The sequence below is a fragment of the Ochotona princeps genome, chromosome 18 (assembly GCF_030435755.1).
Source record: "Ochotona princeps isolate mOchPri1 chromosome 18, mOchPri1.hap1, whole genome shotgun sequence".
In the NCBI taxonomy this organism is placed as follows: Eukaryota; Metazoa; Chordata; class Mammalia; order Lagomorpha; family Ochotonidae; genus Ochotona; species Ochotona princeps.
Genome location: NC_080849.1, coordinates 19337121 through 19357330, shown reverse-complemented (window position 1 = coordinate 19357330; position 20210 = coordinate 19337121). Strand labels below are relative to the sequence as shown.

The following is a 20210-nucleotide window of genomic DNA, read 5'->3' as shown; positions in this document are numbered from 1 at the left end:
CTGCCATTTAATCAGCTGTGTGACACAGGGCAAACCTTAGTCTTAGCAGATTCTGATTGGCTCAGCTGCAAGCAGTAGGGCCTCCCGAAGCAGGTGACGCCTTCCATTCACCCACCCTAGGACACCCCAGGGAACAGCGCGTCCACCCGGACCTATACCAATTCACTCTCTCTCACCTGAACACACACCAGGTGACCCCACCGGGCAAGTGAATCTGGTCCAGATCCCATCCCATCTCATTGCCTTGCAATATGCCCATGGACAGCCGCCCTGGCATTCTTTACTGTGCAGAGACAGACTTTAAAAGCCCGAGGCAACTCTATTCAAAAAGGGATTAGAAGTAGGAAAATGCTTTCTAAAGACCGTCTGACAGTTTAAGAAAAATGTCATTTACAGCTGCACACAAAGCTGCTGCCTTGGAAATCAGACTTAGTCAACTTGTGGTTGTAAGAATACAAAAGCAGACAGACAGGTGAAACAAAAATAAGACAGAACAGTTTGGTCAGGGTCTATTGCAGAATAATCTTTAAAAAAATGTTTCTGTAAACATAATTTTTAAAATGTGATGTCAATTTCACCAATTCTTTAGCATGGCTAAATGCTATCTTTTGGAAAGCATAGCCATATATAAAATGCGGACTGCTTCATTAATTTGCATGTCACTCTGGGCCAGAGCCAGGCGAGCTCTCCAATTTGAGTATATGCGCTGCACTGCAGCAAGTACAGAAATACTGTTTAAAAGGGTTTTAAATGGGTTTTGGAAGAAAAGACTCAGCACTTTGGCTTTTCTCAATGGACACAATATGCATTTTCTTGCATTAGAAAGAGGATGGTGAGGTTTTCTGTTAATGAGTTCTCTCTTCTGTATTGACCTGCTAAATCCAAACAGAGGTAGATGATTTTCTGCTACCAGCACTTAAGCGGCAGCACACCACATAACAATTCGAGAGAAAGTGTTTAACGTGTGCTAACATCTCAATCCAGCTTCTATACAACAATAAAAATAAAAAATACTTTTTCAAAAAAAAAATCGAACTTCTTTATTCAAAAAGGAATGCTGAGTGAACCTTTAAGGAACTTACTGGTGTGGAAAGCAAAGGATTGTGTACAGTATTATTCCTTGACCAGCCCAAGCAATCCATGGGAAGGAGAGAGGACAGCTGGGTCCCTCGCACGCCTCAGGCTGGTGGACCACGGCTTGGGGTATGTGGAATGAGGCCATGGTAAGTTTTAGGACCCTACTGAATGTTCATCTCAAGAATCCTTCTACTGGATCGGGGGGAAAGAAGGTGACAAGCTCACCTGCCCTGGGTGCCTTAGGTGTCCAGCGCCCTGTGCAAGGGTGGGGAGCTGCTCTGCTGCCAGAGGCCATTTGCAGCACATCCTCCACCAAGCCATAAAAATGCCGCTATGGAGCCACTGAAGTTCAAGACCCAGGATGCTGCAGGAGGTACGGACCGCATGGTTTCACAAGCCTTACACGGCACTCAGGCTGGACGGTCACCACCCTTGGCAGGCACATGCCACCCACACTAACCCTGGAGTAGGAGCTGTAGAAGAAAAAAAATCCTCCGCTTTGCTCGGCTTCTTTACTTTGGGCTGACAAAATATTCTTTTGGACAGTAAACACACACAAGGCAAAAGGCTCCATTCTGAGAACTTGAACAAGTCTGTCTGTTAGAAACTTGAAGTCACATCTTAAAGAGGCATTTCTTTACTTAAGTCTCTATTTATAGCTCCCTGATCGCTGAGAAAGCAATGGGCTGCATTAGAAGCTCTTAGGCAGTGTAACGGGCTTGGCTAATTACATCCTCATTAACACCCGTTTTATTTCACTGCTCTTGGTGGAAGTTCTTCAAACATCCCTCTGGCCGCTTGGGTCTACGGGTCTTCTATCCCAAGCTGCTTAATTATTCATGACAACTTGTTAATTTCTTATCAGGGATGCCCAAAGGGGGTTGAAAAAACAGAAGCTAACATTTTCCCCCTAAAGTAAAAGCACTAAGTACAATTACAAATTTAGACAGAGGACATGAGATCTAGAGGGAAACCAGTGAAGACTGGGCATTACATTAATTTAATGGGGAGCAGTGCTGGATCTTCTTTAACAAACAGCAAGAAACAGCACAGGATTGCCAAAAAACTACCAATCTAAAGAAAGCGACAGAAGCTCAGTCAACACCAGCGTTAACGCTGCAGACAGGCCCATCCGCCCCCATGTTGTACAGCACTGTGAGAAACCTTGCCCTGATTTGCAGGTGACATCTGTGAATCCCTTGTCTCTGCACTTACAGCGGCCCAGCACTAATCTCTGCACTCTCTGGGAATGTCTGAGATGGACTGAGGGGACTCACTGGAGAGAGTCCCTCACTGCTGCCCTCATGGTGCATCTCACAGTGGGTATTGCTGGGAAAGCAGCCAGGCTGGGAGTGGATGGTAAGTCCTTGGTTGTTTACACATATTAGCAGGCACAAGGGAAAGCTACCATTGCGGTGGGTGGGTAAGGGAGAAAAGGGTGGTCATCTCTGTTGAGTATAGGCCTATGTTGCCTTATGGTTTAACAACCAGACTCACTGATGAGTGTCACTAACTCAGCCTTCAGTTCTTTGCTTACAAACATACTTCATGGCCATAACTGTGCAGGTGAGCTAAGACAGACAGAAAGGACATTCATTGCCACATCACTGCCAAGTGCACATCAGGAAGACAAGTGGATGAGTGCTGCTCCGGAAAGCTGACCCAGGCCAGCACAGTGAGGACACCCAATAAGTACGACATTCAAGACAACCATGGCTATATAATGTGGTTACCTGGACCCTAAAAAAAAATGAAACCATCATACACTTGCATATGCAGAATAGGAATTCATCAAAATATGGGTCGGGGGCACATTTTGAATTTTTATCAGCCTGTACTTCACTTCTAATAAAAACTCAGTATAGAAGCACACAACTAACACAGCAGGCCTGAGACTGCAGCCCCTAGTGAGACCAGCCCACAGCACACACGGTGGCAAGTGCATGGGAACCTGACTTTCGGGAGGGCCTGATGAGAGTTGCTTACCATACACGTTCCACTCACCAGGGTTTGCAATGATTACCTGTCATCCCTCTGGAAACTTGGGATTTTGCCATGTGCCAGATAAAGGGTACCTACCCATGTGGCCGACTCCAAATAAAAGCCCACGTCCCCTAGGGTGGAGGGATGGGCCTAACAGAGGGACTGTCACAATTCATTTCTAGGAGAATCAAGCATGTCTTGTGTGATTCTATGGTGAAGCTGTGCCCTGTCCTCTCCAACTTCACCCCATGTGCCTTTCCCTTCTGCTGACTTTGCTTTGTATCCTTTGGCTGTGAGGACACAGAGCCAAGAGTCCAGTTGTACATTGTGTCCTCCCAGAAAGTGGACATGACCGTGATCTTGGGAACTCCAAACATTCTCCCATTCTTCTCCACAGCACCTTCTTCTTGATCTTCCCAGCTCAGCTTGTAACTGGGCTGTCAGTCCAAAGAGGTTAGCTACGTGCACAAATCAGTCTGTTATATGAGGGACAAAACATCCAGCAATCAGTAGAAGTGATCTGCTGGGAGCCTGTGCCAAGGGCTCTCTCCATCCCATGCCTTCTAGGTCCTGGAGGTGCTGAGGGACAAATTATGAGGAGAAGGACCTGCCTTTCCTCCAACCCCCTCCTCTCCAGGTGCTCCCACCCAATAGTGTAAACTTAAGACCACAAAACCTGCCAGTCCCTGGGCCACTGTGGGACAGACAGGAGGTCACAGGCAGAGCTGTGCCGTCAGCACCTGAGCCTTCTGTGGTTGCTCTTGTGCTGGGCCTTACGGCTCCTCTCCTACTGCCCCGTCCCAATTAGGGAAAAGCTGCGGCAGCCACCACAGAGCAGATGCCTGAGAAAATGGGGAGCTGGAAGGCTCATCCTAACTCAACCCCCAACCTGGTATTCACATTCACTCAAACGTTTCTCAGCAACCATGAATTTCCTGATGCTCTAGGTATTGAAAGATGATCATGGACAGATGTCTGACTATGGACAGGGAGTCTGACCATATGCAGGGGTCTTCCCTGGCAGCCTACAAACTGCCTCCAACTCAAATCCACCCTGAGTTCCCAGTCTCAGGGGGCCACAAGACCCAACAGGCAGGGCTACCTGAAGTTTGGTCCCTGGGTCTGTTTTGCCTGGTTGATTTGCTTTGCCGTCATCTTGCCCCCGGCACGCATCCAGGCTTTATCACAAAGAGACATCTCTGTGGAGTCACTGGGCCTGGAAGACCCTCTTCTGGGTTTCCTCTGAGGTACCAAGCCAGGCACAGCCTCATGTCCACATGGGCCTGTTAGAACCAGCCTGGCTGCACAGGCCTGACTACCTGTCTTTCCTTGCTGTTTCTGCCAATGCATCTGCAGTAGAGTACCAGCACCAGGGGACAGACTCTGCCTCACCTCTATGTCTCACAATGTAGGTACTTTAATACTCATGATTTCAGATGAACTGGTAGCCACAGAATGAACAAAACATATGCTATCTTTCTGCCACTTCAGCAGGCAGGGTATGGAGGACTGCAAACTTAAGGAACCACTATGGCCTTGATTGCTGCCTCACTTGCACTCCCACATCCTTCCTTGGCAGCCTCTCCCTGACCCCTACCCATCCTTTCCACCCACCACCAGGTCAACTTCAGACATTCCACTGTCTGAAATCACCAGGCAACTTACTCTACCTTCACCCCATTGAGCATCTCTGCATCCACAGCTGCAGGTCAACCCGCCATGTCTGTGTCGTAGCCCCAGCTGAAAATGTCCCCACCCCATCCTCCATTTCTACCACTCTTTACCTTGCTGGCTTTCAGGATGTTAATCTGCTCTTCGTATACCGTGTCTCTGTTTTTCTCCAGGAAACCATCCGAAAGATACTCCACCTGGGGACACAGGAAAACCCACCAGGTGTTACTGTGCCAGCCTTACCTGCTTCCTCCAACAGCTCCCTGGGTACTTGAGCAGTGGCACTCATCCACATGGCATTTGCTGCAAACAGCTGTGTGTAAGGAGGTCCGCAGGTATTTTCATTTACAATGCAAACTCAGTAAAAGAGGGAGCCCAGTGTTCGCTCTGTGACAGGATTGCCAGATCCAGAGGGAATTCACTTAACAAGGCTCTATCAGTGATGCTTCTCAGCCAAGTCCGGACCCAGCAGATCAGAATCGGCATTTTAATAAGATACGAGGCAATGTGTATGCACTACAACGAAGAAACACACGCTTGGTACAGAACCAGAGACCCATGTCTACACAGGTGCCTGGGAAGGAAGCACAAAGACTGACACCTGCCCCTGGTGGGGAGCCCAGTCAGCCAGAGCCTTGGCTGTCTCAGCTCCACCCCAGCAAGCTCAGGCTGCTCTGCTCCCTGCTGGATTCCCAGGAGAAAGGCCCTTGTAAGTTCCTGGTGAGCAGGTGGCTGGGCACTGCTGGCAGCCTCTGCAAGGTTAGGTGTCTGACATGCCAGGGAGATGGGAGCAGAAGGTCGCCAGGGAACCCGTTGGGAGACCTCAGGCCCAAAGACCAGGTCTACCTGCATCAGTCACTGGTGTCCCTGCCAAGGGAAGGGTGCTACCTTGTCGGCGAAGTGCACAACAATGAAGGCGGTGTTAGACATGCGTGGCTTCTGGAAGTGCTGGCTGCTGGAGTGCCGGTCATACAGCTTCTGTGCCCAGTTCTGGTCAGTGCCTTTAGGGACCTGTGAGACACAGAAGAGGGCACAGTTCTTCGTGAAGATGGCAAGGAAGCCAAGGGATGCAGTTTAAGGAAGGAGCAGTCAGTGGGCTGGCTCTTTGGGTAGATGCAGCTCTCCAACCGGGGCCTTAACTGGAAGGGCTTAAGGAGTGATCCAACATGGGCATGCGGGATCCTTGGCCTACCACACGTGGGGACCTGTGCTGAGCCTCACAGAACTTGCAGGGGGTGGGAAGCATGGTGAAGGCGAGGGTGGAGGCTGAGGTCCCAGAGGGAGCCACAACCCTGGACCCTCTGAATATGCTTCTTCCACATAGCTGGCTATAATGGCAGTGTCCTGGGCATGCCCTGCCTGGCTCCAGGCACACCTGCTGCTGGCAAGTCCCCTACCCTCAAGCTTACCTAAGGCCTTTCCTGCCCTGCCCCTCTCCTGCTCGGGATGTTCACAGCAGGGCTCTCACTCTCTTCCAGGCATTCGCTGCTTTAAGGCACTACCTGTGAACCCCAACTGTAAGCTCGCAAGCCACTTGCTCACCGATTCTTTTCCTAAGCAGCAAGGGAGCAAGCCCCTCATAACCAGCCTCCCGTGGGCCCCAAGTTTACATTCAGCCCCAGACATGCCTCTCCATTGGGAATTCTGAAGGAAGGCTTCTTTTCCATATGTTTATGTGTGACTTCAAAAAGGAAAAAAGGCAACTTGCTTCATTAAACATATAATCCAGGGATCATGACACCTGCAATTCACACCATCAGGGAGGACAGCTCAGAGTCCATGGCCACCTCCTTGGCCATAGGCCTCAGCACTGGTCACTGCTCCGCTCACCTGCAATTAGCCTAGATTGTGTGGAGTGGGTAGGGTTCAAGGTGACCCTCCCATAAGCTACTGAGAAGAACTTTGCTTAGTCAATTAGTCAAAATCTGTGCCATCGGTAGGATGCTTACATGCACCCAGGAACAAACTGAAGCCCTCTGCTTGCCGACTCAAGGAGGCATCATTGGCACCGAACATGCAGTGCCTAGGAGGAAACTCAGCTACTCATCATATTGGGCAGATGAAAGAGATCTAATTCAGCATTTTCTATATATGCAGTTTTATATTTATCTCTGAACACACTGTGCTTTGAGTCACAGGGTCTGGGGGTGGGAGGGGTCAGCCTGGCAGGGCTCTCGAGAGAGTGGTAGAACCAAGAGGAGAAGCCCACATGGGCCAACACCTGGGGTTCAATGCAGAACAGGCTGGTCCTGGAGCAGCTGCCCCAGTGATGCTGCTGATCCCTGGACGGCAGAGACACCCAAGGACAGCCTACAAAAAGGTGGAACCAAGTGGAAGTTCACTCAGCTCCAAAAATCTCTCTAGAAAGCTAGATTTTGAACAACCAAGGCAGAAAGTGAGCAAACTTTTGCATTTTGATAAAGGTTAGAATATGGCTCTCAGTAGCTCTGGCATCTATAGCCGAATCCAATGCCTTGGAAAGGAGACCACATGTGGCTTCCAACAAGCTTCCTGAGGCTTCTCTCAAACCACTGCAGACCTCCCAGCTCTTTCCCCACCCAGGCAGGCCCTGTACCTCACACGTCCACCCTCTCCCTGTGACCTGGGTGCTGGCCTCTAGCCGTGTTAAATGTGCATGTCCCATCACAGTGAGATGCCCAGTGCAGCCACGAATGCGGAGACAGCAGGTGGATTAGTGGTGGCCTGGGGCTGGGATGCTAACAGGCTTCTTGATGGGGCCATGGGAACATTCTATCCTCACAGTGGTGAGGATGGATGCACGACTCTGGAGAGACTGAACATCACTGAATTGCACAGTGTTGGGAGGACTGGATGTCGATACAACTATCCAGACACATGAAATCTGACTTCGCTCTGTACTGTTCAAGTAGAAAGGTAAAGAGCAAAAGGAGAGGCAGTGGCAGTCCTGGGGTGCCTGGACCCGCTTCTACCCACGGGCCTGGTATTCACATCTTGAGACTAACTTTTCACCAGTGCCCTACCACAGTCAGCACCTGGCCTGCGATGTCATTAGGGCCTAGCCTGCCCCGAACCAAACAGCTCACAGGAGGAGTGCTGAGGCTTGTTCTTGCCCTGTCTCCACAGGTCACTGCCACAATGACCACCTCCTTGGTCACTCACTCCATCTCCCTCCATCCATGTGTCGGCAGTTTCCTGCTGCCTCCTGAAATTCACAGCCACCAACTGATTCAGTCTCCTAGAGGAGCACCTACTGGCCATTCCTTGCCATCCTAGGTGCCCAGGCTGAACCTGCAAACCTGCTTCTCTGACAATGCCCAGGGGTGAGTGGCTCCCTCTACCCTGTGACCCCATGCTGCTGCTCTCCCCCAGGCTTATGCCTCTCTGTGTGTCAGAAGCACCCACAGCTAGAGGCCTCTGGCTGCCAGTGTCCCACATTGTCACACACCCGCTCCTTTTGCCTGCTCAGAATTTCCTGTAATGCAGGGTGGCTGCCAAAGGGCAGGCCAGATTGCACTCTGGGAAATTTATCGGATGAATTAAGATGCTATTCCCGGATCTAAGCTGGAAGCTGCCAAATCTCACCTGGGGGCTTCTGACCTCGGCCGACTGCCCTGCATCTGGTCCGCCTCCTCTGCCCCCAGCAGGTGCTTCCTTCCCCTCCACAGGGTCAAGATCCAGCAGGAGATCTGCCATCTGTGTGCAGCCAGAGGTGCACCTGCAGCCATCGCTGTTCCACCCTCCCGTCTGTCCTCACAGGTGGGAGGATACCCTCTCCAACCACAGGCCCCTCTCCTAACCCTGCTGTCCAGGGAGGATCAGACCTCTTCCGCAAGCGAAAATCCAGGGAGGAGGTTCCACACCGGCACCTGCACTGCCTTGTCTCCTAGCCTCTTCTCTAAGCTACAGAAACTTGACCTCTGGCCCTGCAACTCCCTGCGGGGGAGGGGGCTAATCCCCCTCCCCCTGTGGATCAGCTGGGGCCCTCCTCCTCACCTTCCTCTTCCTCACCTCCTTCCTGCCTGCACCACATTCCCCAGGCTAGGCTGTCGCACAGTTCTACACCTGATCTCACCTGTGAGAGTCCCCACACCTGCACAAAGTCTTCAGAGCAGGGGTAGGGAAGGGCCAGCCTCATTAATGGGTCTAGTCCTGCCAAGGCAATCATAGGCAGGACCTGAAATTCAATTAACCCACAGCAAGTTGATTTTACACTGATACCTCTGAAAAGGACATTATAAATCCATTGGCCTTGTCCCTGCTTAAGAGGGAAACCCAACACCTGCCCAGGGCGACTTGGCCTTTCCTGATGGTGCCAACTTCTGATATCACCTGTTTACACAGGCTCCTTCACTCACCCTACACCTCTGCTTCAGGCATCTCTGGCTCAGTGCTTTCATCTCCCCATCCTCAAGTAAGACCTTCATGCTTTCCCAACCCCATGAGGGGCAGTCAAAAACCACAGAAGCTCCTCAAGCAGAAGAGTTAGTCAGTGAGAACGCCAGCTCATCTCCCTCCATCATGGGACCAAATCTGTACATGAAAGCACTGGACCAGGAGCCCTCTGGGGCCGTGGAAGAAGCCACACATCCCCAGCCCAATCGCAGGGGAAGCTTGCCTAAGAGCAGGTCAGGCCAGATGCATGCAGCCCAGCACTGCCCCGCCCCATCCTCTGAGTCCATCCCGCCCAGCTCCCGAGGCTCCCAGAACTCTCATCACTCAACGCAGAGCCAGCTGCTTGCTCAGAGCTGCCTGAGTGCCCCTCACACCACCCCTCCAATCCGACAGCATCTGGAGCCTCACTCCCTGCAGCTGTGCCCAGGGGCCAAAGCAACTTTTTCAGAAAATTCCTGCTAAAATCATGCGTGTGTCCTAGGAGGCAGCAAGCACAGACCTCTCGCTTCTCAGAGAGGCAGGGGATGGCTGTGCGGTATGCAGGCGTATGGGGGATGCCCATCTGAAGACTGCAAAAGGAAGGGCAGCCTCAGGGGCACAGTTACGAGTTGCCCGGAAATCAATGTTTCCTACAAACGCTCGCCTTCTTCCATGCCACTGAGATCACGGAGCACAGCTGGGCTGGGCCTGCTGAGGCTTGGTCCTGCTGAGGCATCTACACCTGGAAAACCTTGAACGTCTTATGTTCTGGTCCCTACACCTACCCTAGGGCTCCGGGCCCTGGAGAGGACTCTGAGGAAGACTAGCCCCTTTAAATCCACAGCTATTACACCTTCTGGGTTCTAAGGCAAACCTCAGCTCACAGTCCCCACCCTTTACTGGCTGTGTCCTGTCACCTAGGGATTACAGAACCCAACCCATGGCAGTGAGGTCTCACCATCCCTCCACGCATGGGGAGGCAGCAGCTCCCATTGCCCAAGGGGATGCCCACCTGCCCTTTCCTTGCCAATTCTGAACTTCCCCTACTTCATGATTCAGAGTCAGGGGACCCTTCAGAACGACCCAGCAAGCCCCTCGCTTTTTTTAAAGTCTGATTTACTGCAGTATGATTTCTATATATTAAGACATGCCCCTCTAAGTGTACAGTTCAACTGTTTTTTTAGAAGCATGTAACATCTGCTGGCTTAAAGTTCCTGTTAGAAGGCCACTGCCTGCAATGCTGGCATCCCATAATGGGAGTAGCTGAACTTACATAGGCAAAACTGATTCATGCTTTTCATTTGAGAATTCTTTCACCAGCATATTCATGCTGTGCAAAAGCAAGTACAGAAAAAATCCATGCAATGATGTCTCCAACAGCCCAGAAAACTGAGAAACACCCTCAGGTACAGAGTAACCAGTGCTGGACTGGGTGCTCCATTTTCCATCCAGCTCCCTGCAAACCTGCGAATGTAAGGGATAATGGCCTCAAGTGTGTGGGCCCCTGCATCCACATGGGAGACTCAGAGGGAGTTCCTGGCTCCTGGCTTTTCAGCTTAACCTAGCCCCAGCCATAGTAGTCATCTAGGGGAGAGATCAGCAGATGGAAGATATCTGTGTCATTCTGCCTTTCAAATAAAAAATAAAGTCCTAATTACTAAACACTGTAGTACATTACAGTGGACCATTATGCATTCCTAGAGCAACTAAATATGGTACAAGAAGTACACCTATGACCTCAGCTCCCTGGGAGTGGGATGTGTGGCTCCCCAGTCCTTCCTCCCTGCTCCACCGGCAGGAGGCTCAGCTGTCAGTCAACACAGCCTTCTCTGGCAGGAAGGAGGCTTGGGAAGAACTGGTATGTAACCTGACATATGCTTGTCACCTTATCCATCAACCACCAAACCAGGAAGGACTGCGAGGATCATCCACTCCAACCCCTGTTGCTTAACAGAGCAGCAAGCAGGAGGGCCAAGAAGTCCGGGAACTGATTATAACCCACACTCCTTCAATACATGTTCCCCATAGCACCAGCAATTCAGCAACACTCCCTATCATGCCAGGCAGAGGCCACAAAATTCAGGTGGGGGACACTCACAGATGCCACCTGCCAGAGAGACATGCAGCTCGAGCACCTCTAGCACTCACAAGCCATCTGATGATCCTGAGTCCTTGGGTCCTCATTGTCTGGGGACACGTGTCTAGATGCCTTATGGCACCTAGGACATCTGGGATGCCAATCTCACACAGTCATCATCCCACTCTCCAGTTTTGGCCAAGCATGCTTACTGATGGAGCAGTATCTATCAATGATGCTCAAAGAGCTTCTTCCCCAGTCCTCCCAGCACACTAAAGGTCAATCACAGACGGAGTCTCCAGCTCCGACCTCTCAGAAGCTCCCTGTACTACAAAACCATCCCTCCACCCTATTTCCCAAGCCTGGTATTGACATGCCAGCATCGCGACAGCATCATCGGCTTTACCTTACACTCTTCATCCAACAGGTCCAGGATCCCCAGCTTGGCTTCTATGAGGTCAATGCAGGGTTGGTTGTCATAAAAATCAATCAAGGTCCAGGGAATCTGCTCCTTCATGTATTCTTCTTGTTCCAGTTTGAACACATGCTGGGACAAGGAGTGAACGGTTGAGATGAGGGAACGGCAGATACACCTCGATACCTGCCTTCCCCCAGCTCTCTGAGTTCTGGGTCCAGAAGAATGCTAACTTCACCACTGCATGAGGTTCAGGCACTGTTAGAATTTTAACTCCTTTGATCAAATCGAGGTCAACAGCTTTCTGTCTGAACCAGTCACCTGTACTTTGTAATTACAGTCATGGTAGCAGAAGCTCCATCAGGTGATTTCCACTTCTTTGTGATTCCTTCCTCCTGGCGCTCTAGTAGCCACCTGTGTTGCTGTACCCACCCCACCATTACAGGTGCTACAAAGTGAAGGCTGCTGCCTCGATGCTTTAGAAGTCTAGGTTCAACCTAGCTGCTGTGGCGTAGAGCTCGTAAGCAGTGGACAATACTCTTGTGACACCACCAGAAATCCAAGGGAAGGCCCAGGCAGAGCTGAACCCACTGACCTCAGGGGAGAGTGGGGTGGCCAGAGTTACCACTCTTAAGAGACAGAAGGGTCTCCCAGATCTCATTGTCCCCCACCTACCAAGTTGAACTGCTGCTGGAGCTTCTCGTTGGCGTAGTTAATACAAAACTGCTCAAAGCTGTTCACTTCAAAGGTCTCAAACCTGCAGAAGGGATGGGGAAGAAGTGCGAGGTGAGCAGTGCCTGCTTTGCCAAGCCCATCCTCACCCACAACTCTGGTCCAGGCTACCCCAGTCAAGCTCTCCAATTTCCCCTCCCTGCCCTTGTGCTCTCAGATCCCGTGGTTACATGCAGCAGCACTGCAGACAGCCCACCAGACTAAGAAAGTCACAATGAATGTCTGAGGTCTCTCGCTAGGACGAGCGCTCACAGTAGGGAAATTCAGGAAGCGCAGGCACAGAAAAGAAAATCGGCGACAAATCTCACTCGTGCTGATCACAGTCTCAGGGTTTTCCTCTCTCCGTAGTTTCATGTTTGGAAAAGAGAATTACTGGTAGAATCTCCTCTCCTGCTTTTTGTTTCCACTTTTCACAGCAAACACTTGCCATCACATTGATCTTTACATCCACCTTGCCAATCACTGCCTGGATCTGGAACTGCAAAGGTATCCAGTGGGGAGAAGATCAGCAGCCCCTCACCAGCCTTGGATGCCTTCCTTTAGGTCACCCCGGTGTGCTTCAGGAGTAGGCAGTGGCCCCCTCAGATACATGCCATCACGTAGCCTGGACTCCACTCAGGGACATTTCAGTTCTTTCAGATTTGAGTGACTCTCAGTGTTGTGACAAGCACTGAATTCATGAATCTGTCCCAGAAGGAAAAGTACCACATCCAAGAATGCCACACAGGAACTCCAGGAAGGTAGAACTAACATATGCACATGCTGTGTCCTTGTTTTCCTAACACTGGCCTGCAATGAGTTTGTGGCAATCCTATTGGAGCCAGAGTGGATTCCCAAGAGGATGCATCAACTCCCTGGGCAGGTCTTGGTGCATTTCTGAGAGAGATCTCACAGCACATAGTGCAGACGGAGAACACTTCCATTCCAGTGTAAATTTCCTCTCCACACTGCTCCTCACCAGGGACACTTCAATGCCTAACACAGCTCTATGGCAAGAAGGGTCTATTAGTTTTTGAAAACCTTGAGTTACTTGGTATGAACAAATGCCTCTGTTAGAATTTTAACTCCTTTGATCAAAACGAGGTCAACAGCTTTCTGTCTGAACCAGTCACCTGTACTTTGCAAACTGTTGGTGATCCTTGGCATATCCTGTTAGGTTCTAACTTTTAAAACAGACTCATTTCATCAACACTGGCATTTACTGCTCAAATCAAACTTTTGCAATAGAGGCTGAGTGCTGGAGGGGGTTGAGGTGGGGAGGTGGGACCCACAGCCCAGAGGACAGGAGGGGAGGAGATCATATGTCACTGAGGTGGCTGGGTCCTGCCTGCCGGTCTTCTAACCAGGGAGCAACGAGGGGAATCTGAAATGAAGAAATGCTGATGAGATCTTCAACTTAGAGGCAGGCAGGAGAAAACGTGTGATCTTGGGAGAAAGTGTACACTACCTCAAATCAGAAGCCAAGCATGGTCATAACACGAAACGGCTAAGACCCAACCAGCACCTGGCTGCCACTGGCAATGGCTGAATGGTAGGAAGGTTCTAGAGACATTGAGGGAGGAAGATGGGGATGGAGGCAGTTACAGATGACCCACGGGCCGAGCAGGCATGTGTTGGTCACCAAGCTGTCACCACCATAACATCTGCAGTATCAGCTACAAGTGAGTGCATCCCACCTGAGCCCCAGAGAGCCAAGTTCCAGGGGAAAGCAGCAATGATTCAGAGAACTGTGGACAAGCAGGGGAGCTTGCCAGGAGAGGGAGCCTGTGAGAGGTCAACGCTGGGCCTACGGCTGAAGGGCACAGCCTTCATGTGGCCCTCATCATCCTCATGATTCTCTCCCACCTTCAGTGCAGACAAGTGGGTTTTCTCTGATACATTAACTGCCATAAAAGGGGTGGCACTCCTAAACAGAAACATGACAGTCACTCCTGGTGAGGGCTGAGGCCAGCAGCACTGGGGAGACTGCACCTGTGCAGAGGGCTTGCTGAGAACATATCTATCACACACACACGAGGGCCAGGTCAGCACCCGCCCATCACCACATCCACCACCTCACCAAGGTGCCAGGTACAGTGAAGTGGGGAAATCACCTTGAGATTAAAGCAGGTCACTGCTTGGAGACATCGACATGAAGGCACAGTCTCTGGCCACATGGGAGGAATCATTCTTGGTTAATTAAGTAGGATCAAAGATGCAAACTCTGTGCTGGGGGGAGGCAAGCCTGCCGGGGGCACCCCAGGCCAGGCAGAGGAGATGGGGGCACCCAGGCTAGGTGGAGGATATGGGGGAGGCTAGGTGGGAGCACCCAGGCCAGGCAGTGCCAGGCAGAGGAGAGACACAGAGTACCGCACAGTCTAGCCCGGATACTGGACAGCGGCACTGCAGCCCGGGCTAGCTGGCTTAGAACACCAGCCCTCCCTTTTCCTGCCCCCAAAATGGTTGCAGACACAGCCAAGCCCCGAGGGAATTTAATTAACAAAACCTAGAAGGAAGATGAGTCATCCCAGCACACAGCCAGTTAATAGCAGTGGGACACACTGGTAGAGCTTGTACCCACTCACAGAGAGATTTCAATATATTCCAGTTGTCATTATTTTAATGGTTTACATTGGGAGTACTCCACAAAGAACATTCTCATTCGTTTGAAATAGCCTGAAATTAGCTCCTAATTTCCCTATTTCTCAGATATTAACTGCTAATAATTTTATGACATCCAGTGATGAATGAGGGGTCTTGAGGCTCTTGGAAAATATCTAACACATTCGACCTCTGAAAGCCAAGGTCAGAGGTAGGGCAGCTTCTCCTACACTAAGGAATTTTCTTCCAGTCAACAGCAAGGACTCTGTAACTGCATGGATCAATTTATGGTTCATCACATTAAAACGTCACCAAAAAATTTATCTACCAGCAGAAATTGGACTTCTCCTGTAAAAATCAATGTGGAGAGTAAGTGGACCAGAACCCTGGAGTTGGAGGAAGGTTGGAATACAGAATAAAGATGTGGATCTGAGACAGGCACGCTACGTGGTGTGATGATCACTCACACTGAGGCTTCCCTGCAGCTTCAGAACACAGTTGAGAATCATGGACTCTCTTCTTGCTGCCAGCATCAGGGAGAAGCAAGGACCAGGGGCCTCCAAAAAGAAAGCAGCAGGTGTCTGAAAGCCTGAGGTACAGAGCAGTCAGCCAATACCCTGGCTAACCATTGACCTCAATGCCAGGACCTGGGACCAGAATGGCATGGAGAAGCTTCCAATGTTAGGACACAGAGAGTGGGGCCTCAAAGATAACTGTGCATAGTCATGTCCCCTGCCACACCATTTACCACAGGCTCTAGGTGGGAGCAACCCTGGCACCCACTGGGGGACAAATGGAGACAGGAAAGGGGACACATGTATATAGTAGAGTATCAGTCTATCTTAAAGAAGGAATGCCTATAACATGCCCAAACCATGATCTACCTGCAGCATCTCTCAGGCCAAGGGAAGGCAGCCAGTCACAAGGAGTCAAATACAGCTAGACACCATTTACAGGAAATTTCTTAAGCAGGAGGAAGGCTGCCAGGCAGGGTTGAGGTAGGAGAGGGGGGCCTATGGGGCGGGGTACAGGAAATTACAGGATGCAGAGTCTGGGCCCTGCTGCGTGAAATGGCTGTGAAGCACACCCACCTTCCCACTACAATATGTGTCCACCCAGCAGTGGGAAGTGGTAGATACTCCCTTACAATAAAATAATTTGGAAATATTTTTAAATTATCTAAGAGGTGCCAAGCAGAGTTGGATGCTAATTAAGTACTGAGAAATAGAGTGGCAGAGTAAAAGGACTGAGGAAGATACAAAATCCCAGCACATATGTTTCCTGCTTCCATGGACCAAAACCTCCCTACCTCCCATCCACTTCCCCTGACCCCTCAGGCATCACTTCCCACACCCCGTGTCTTCCCACAAGTCTCCCGAGGTCACTGCTCCACAGAGGAATGGACTAGCCATACTGAAAATCCCCAGCCACCTGGGAGCTGTGAAGATGGAAATGGAAGGTAAATACGTGTTTGTTTTTCCCCCAGTGAAGCCATTTATTTCTTGTTACCTCAAGGAGGGCAGAGGAATAAAGAAGGCAACTGGCAGTTATTCAAGCCTCTAGAGGCAAATGCTGGTGAATGCAACATGAAGAGGACCCCAAACCTCAGCTGCCAGGGTCTCCCCTACTCACTCCCACACCCTGCCAAGAAACACCCAGTGGGCAGCTCTCCAGCTTCTTGGCTGATAGAGCAGCTGTGGGCACTGCATGCTTTGTGGAGTCAGGACTGAGGCGCACGATGCTGGGATGCTGTCCTTATGCCAGGAGCAGGGCGGGGGGCTCCACACATGGAGGAAATGGCAGCTGTGCCCAGGGTAGTTCCTCTAGGAGGCCAACCTCTTCTACCACACAAAGTACCCCCAACTCCTCCAGAGCACACCGACAGGCAGAGCGGTGCACGAGGCTGGCTTACAGCAGGGGACTTCCAGAAGGTCAAGAAAAACAGATATTACAGAAAAACTATGCACTGATTTCAAAAACAGCTTTACACATACATCCCCCAAATAATTATGTTTCTCCATGAACTTTCTGAAATCTGCACTTTTCCTGCTTTCCTGGACTCCAATCCGGCCACTGGTCTGCTTGCAAGAGGCAAGAAAGGGGCCTGGTGTGGTAGCCTAGTGTCTGAATCTTTGCCTTGCATGGCACTGGGATCCCATATGGGTGTCAGTTTGTATCCCGGCTGCTTCACTTCCCATTGAGCGCCCTGCTTGTGGCCTGGGAAAGCCAGAGCCCAGAACTCCTTCCAGGTATCCCACATGGGTGGCAGGGAACCAAGCACTTGAGCCATCATCTGCTGCTTTCCAGGGTATACATCAGGAAGCTGGATTGGAAGCAGAGGAGCTAGGATTTCAACCAGTCATTCTAACAAGGGACAGAAGCATCCCAAGGAGTATCTTAAACCACCGCACTACATGCCTGTCCCCTACTTTTAGGACTCAGTTCAAATTCCAGCTCTTGACTGCAAGCAAGGGTACCCTTTTCAGCCTTGAAGCTTGCCAAGCATGAAGTATCTCAATCTTCCGACAGACCAGCATACATTCCTTCTGATGCCTCTTGCATTCCGGAACCCTCACACTTAACTTTCCAGCATCTTCCTGAGGCCTCTGAGATGGCAGAAACCAAGCTTCCTTCCGCTTCCTCCATCCTATGACAGGTGATTCAACCCTGCTGCCTGGAGCAGGCAAAGCAACAGAGCCATCACTAGGAGGACCTCTCTGCAGGCAGGCAGAGACGGTCGCTTCCCCAGGTGGCTCTCCTTTCCTCCAGCCTCAGCACAATTCAGGGCCCAGTCGAGGTTCAACCCAGAGAGCAGTCAACCTCACTGGAATGCCAGGGTTCCCACAACACTGCCCTGAAGCTCTCAGACAGACTTCCAAGGTGGAAGATTCCAGAGGATTTCATCTACTATTCCAGAAGGCAGGATATCATCAGAAAGGAAGCGTGCAGGAGTTTAGAACCCAGTTCACACAGCTTCAAACTATCTGGAAGGATCTGGGAGGAACCTCAGACTGCGACACACAACTTCACCGGAAGTTGCAGGAACCAAAGAGCTGAGACGGGCTGTGGTCTCAGTGTTCTGCCAACTGGTGAGAGAACTGAGAAAAGCCCAGTCTCCCAGTGCCTACTGAGGTACACCTCCTCAGCACCAGGCCTAAAGCACACCATCACAACAGCCACTTCGATCAGGCCAGAGTTCTGAAAGCAAGAGCACACACACAGGGGCCAGCATAACAGGCTACTCCTCCACCTCCGGAGCTGGCACCCCATCTGGGCAACAGTTCAAGTCCCAATTGTTTCACTTCCCATTCAGCTACCTGCCTATGACCTTGCAAAACAGCAGAGGATGGTTCAGGTCCTTAAGTCCCTGGACCCATGTGGGGAAGTGGGAGGAGGCTCGTGGCTTTGAATCAGCTCAGCTCTGGCTGTTGTGGCTATTTGGAGAGTGAACAAGCAGACGGATAAATCTTTTATTCTCCCTGTGTAAATCTGCTTTTCAAATAAATATGATTTTTTTAAAAAAGAGTACAGACAACAGAAACCTACACAGCAACCTAACAGAAGGGCTTTAACCCCTTGGCTCCGACAGTGGTCATTTGACCTATGAAGTCAAATGCTGTTCTGAAATTTGGCAGAACAGAGACATCAAACAAGTTTTGTTTCTCATCATGAACTCTGCGAACCATGCTGGGCAAATCACTGCCCCCTTGGGCCTCAGGTTTCCAGATGTGAAAGCACATTCATGATAGGAGAATTAAAGGTGCTCTGTAGGTCTCTTCTGCCCCACTAGATCACAGGGCACTGGGCACCCCTGGCCTCAGGCTAGGAGTGAACCTGGTTATGGTGACAACCCAAACTTCCCCTGGGTGAGAATGAGCTAGGAAGCTCTCCAAGGGCCCTGTTGGCTCCAGGACATCAGTGGGAAGATGGCCTTGATGTGTGGGATGGGAGCGTGGCTTACCCATAGATGTCCAGGACACCGATGAACGAGTGCTGTTTGAGGGAAGTGTGCAGGGCCTTGTTGATGTGCTCCACAATCCAGGCGAACAGCTGGGCATAGATGTGCTTGGCTAGGGCGTTGCGGGCATTCACCACCTGCTGAAGGGACATGGTCTTCACGTAGGTCTCCGAGGTGGTGACCAGCTTGCGGTGGCACAGCCAGTGCTCCATCTGACTCTGCTCCACTCCCAGCAGGCGGCAGAAGTTGCTCAGGTGTTCATCTTGGGACTGGGGGAGTGGAGAGAAGAGGGGCTGGTTCAGGAGTGGTGTGGAAGACAAGCTCACTCCTCCACTCACAGGGAGATCAAGTCAAACCCAAGGTGTCCCCGTTTCCAGGCACCCCATCTCTTTCCCAGCAGTGTGTGTATCTCACTTATACACACCCCGCCAAGCAGAGATGACAATGAGAACATGGGTTTGCTCAATTCATCATTCCACCTGCTAAGGAATATATTCTCATATAGCTTAGGAGGGGATGATATACTCCAAGGCAGGAGCCAGAAGGCAAAAAAGATTCACATGGAAAGTCAGTACTATCTGGCCGAGGTCCACATGCATGGCTACCCACAGCACAGTTCTCTCACAGGCCTAGCAGAGTGCTTAGAAATAGCCCCAGGCACCTGAAGGGCCTTCAAGAGCACATAGTCCCTTCCGTGCAGGACCCTCTTCCAGGTTGGACAGAGGCTGGCTTGTGTGCTTGCTGCGCCCAGGTAACACACAGGCCTTGTTAGCATTAGGAGTACGCTGCTGTCTTGGGTTCAGGGATATGACCAAATGGCATTCCCACTCTTCATGCTGGGATGCCTGGGTGAAACTGGGCATGGTGGCTGACACATAGAACAAATGCTGGCAGCAAAAGATGACTTCAGATACTCTCCCTGACAACACTTAGCCCATGGAGAGCCAGAAAAGAAAGAGGAGTCCTCTGCCTCAGGCCTCTCCTCCATGTGGCTCAGGGCTCTCCCCCAGGACTATGTCCTCCCACATCCAAGGCACCTTCCCTGGTCCAGCTGCCTCTGAGAGCAACATTTGGGTCCTAACCCTCATTCACCCAAATCCCAAACACTGCGTCCTGTCCTGGGCCACATGGCAGTCACATTCCCTTGGAGTCCTCGTGACACCAACTAACAGGTCTCTTGGCCCATCCTTGTTGCCCATGGAGAGCATCCTGCAGGACACCTGTCATCCTCCTCTCACCCCATCCTCTAACCTCACCTCCAGTCAGCCGGAGAGCTCATTACCTGCGAAGCTGAGAGAGAGAATCCTCTAGAACACAAGGGGTCACCTCCTAATGGCCCCAAATTGCTTGTGAGACTCATTTCC

General features: G+C 51.0%; 1 protein-coding gene across 1 annotated transcript in view; it reads right to left on the bottom strand.

The window, feature by feature from the left end:
- The window catches only part of MYO5B (myosin VB), a 145342-nt gene that overhangs the window by 70469 nt on the left and 54663 nt on the right, over window positions 1–20210 (bottom strand). The window contains exons 10-14 of the mRNA XM_058676849.1: window positions 18850–19115; window positions 12252–12333; window positions 11568–11708; window positions 5620–5742; window positions 4845–4928 (exon numbers count right to left, since the gene is read on the bottom strand). Of these exons, the coding sequence (XP_058532832.1) occupies window positions 4845–4928; window positions 5620–5742; window positions 11568–11708; window positions 12252–12333; window positions 18850–19115 (696 nt within the window). The remainder of the gene's footprint in view (window positions 1–4844; window positions 4929–5619; window positions 5743–11567; window positions 11709–12251; window positions 12334–18849; window positions 19116–20210) is intronic.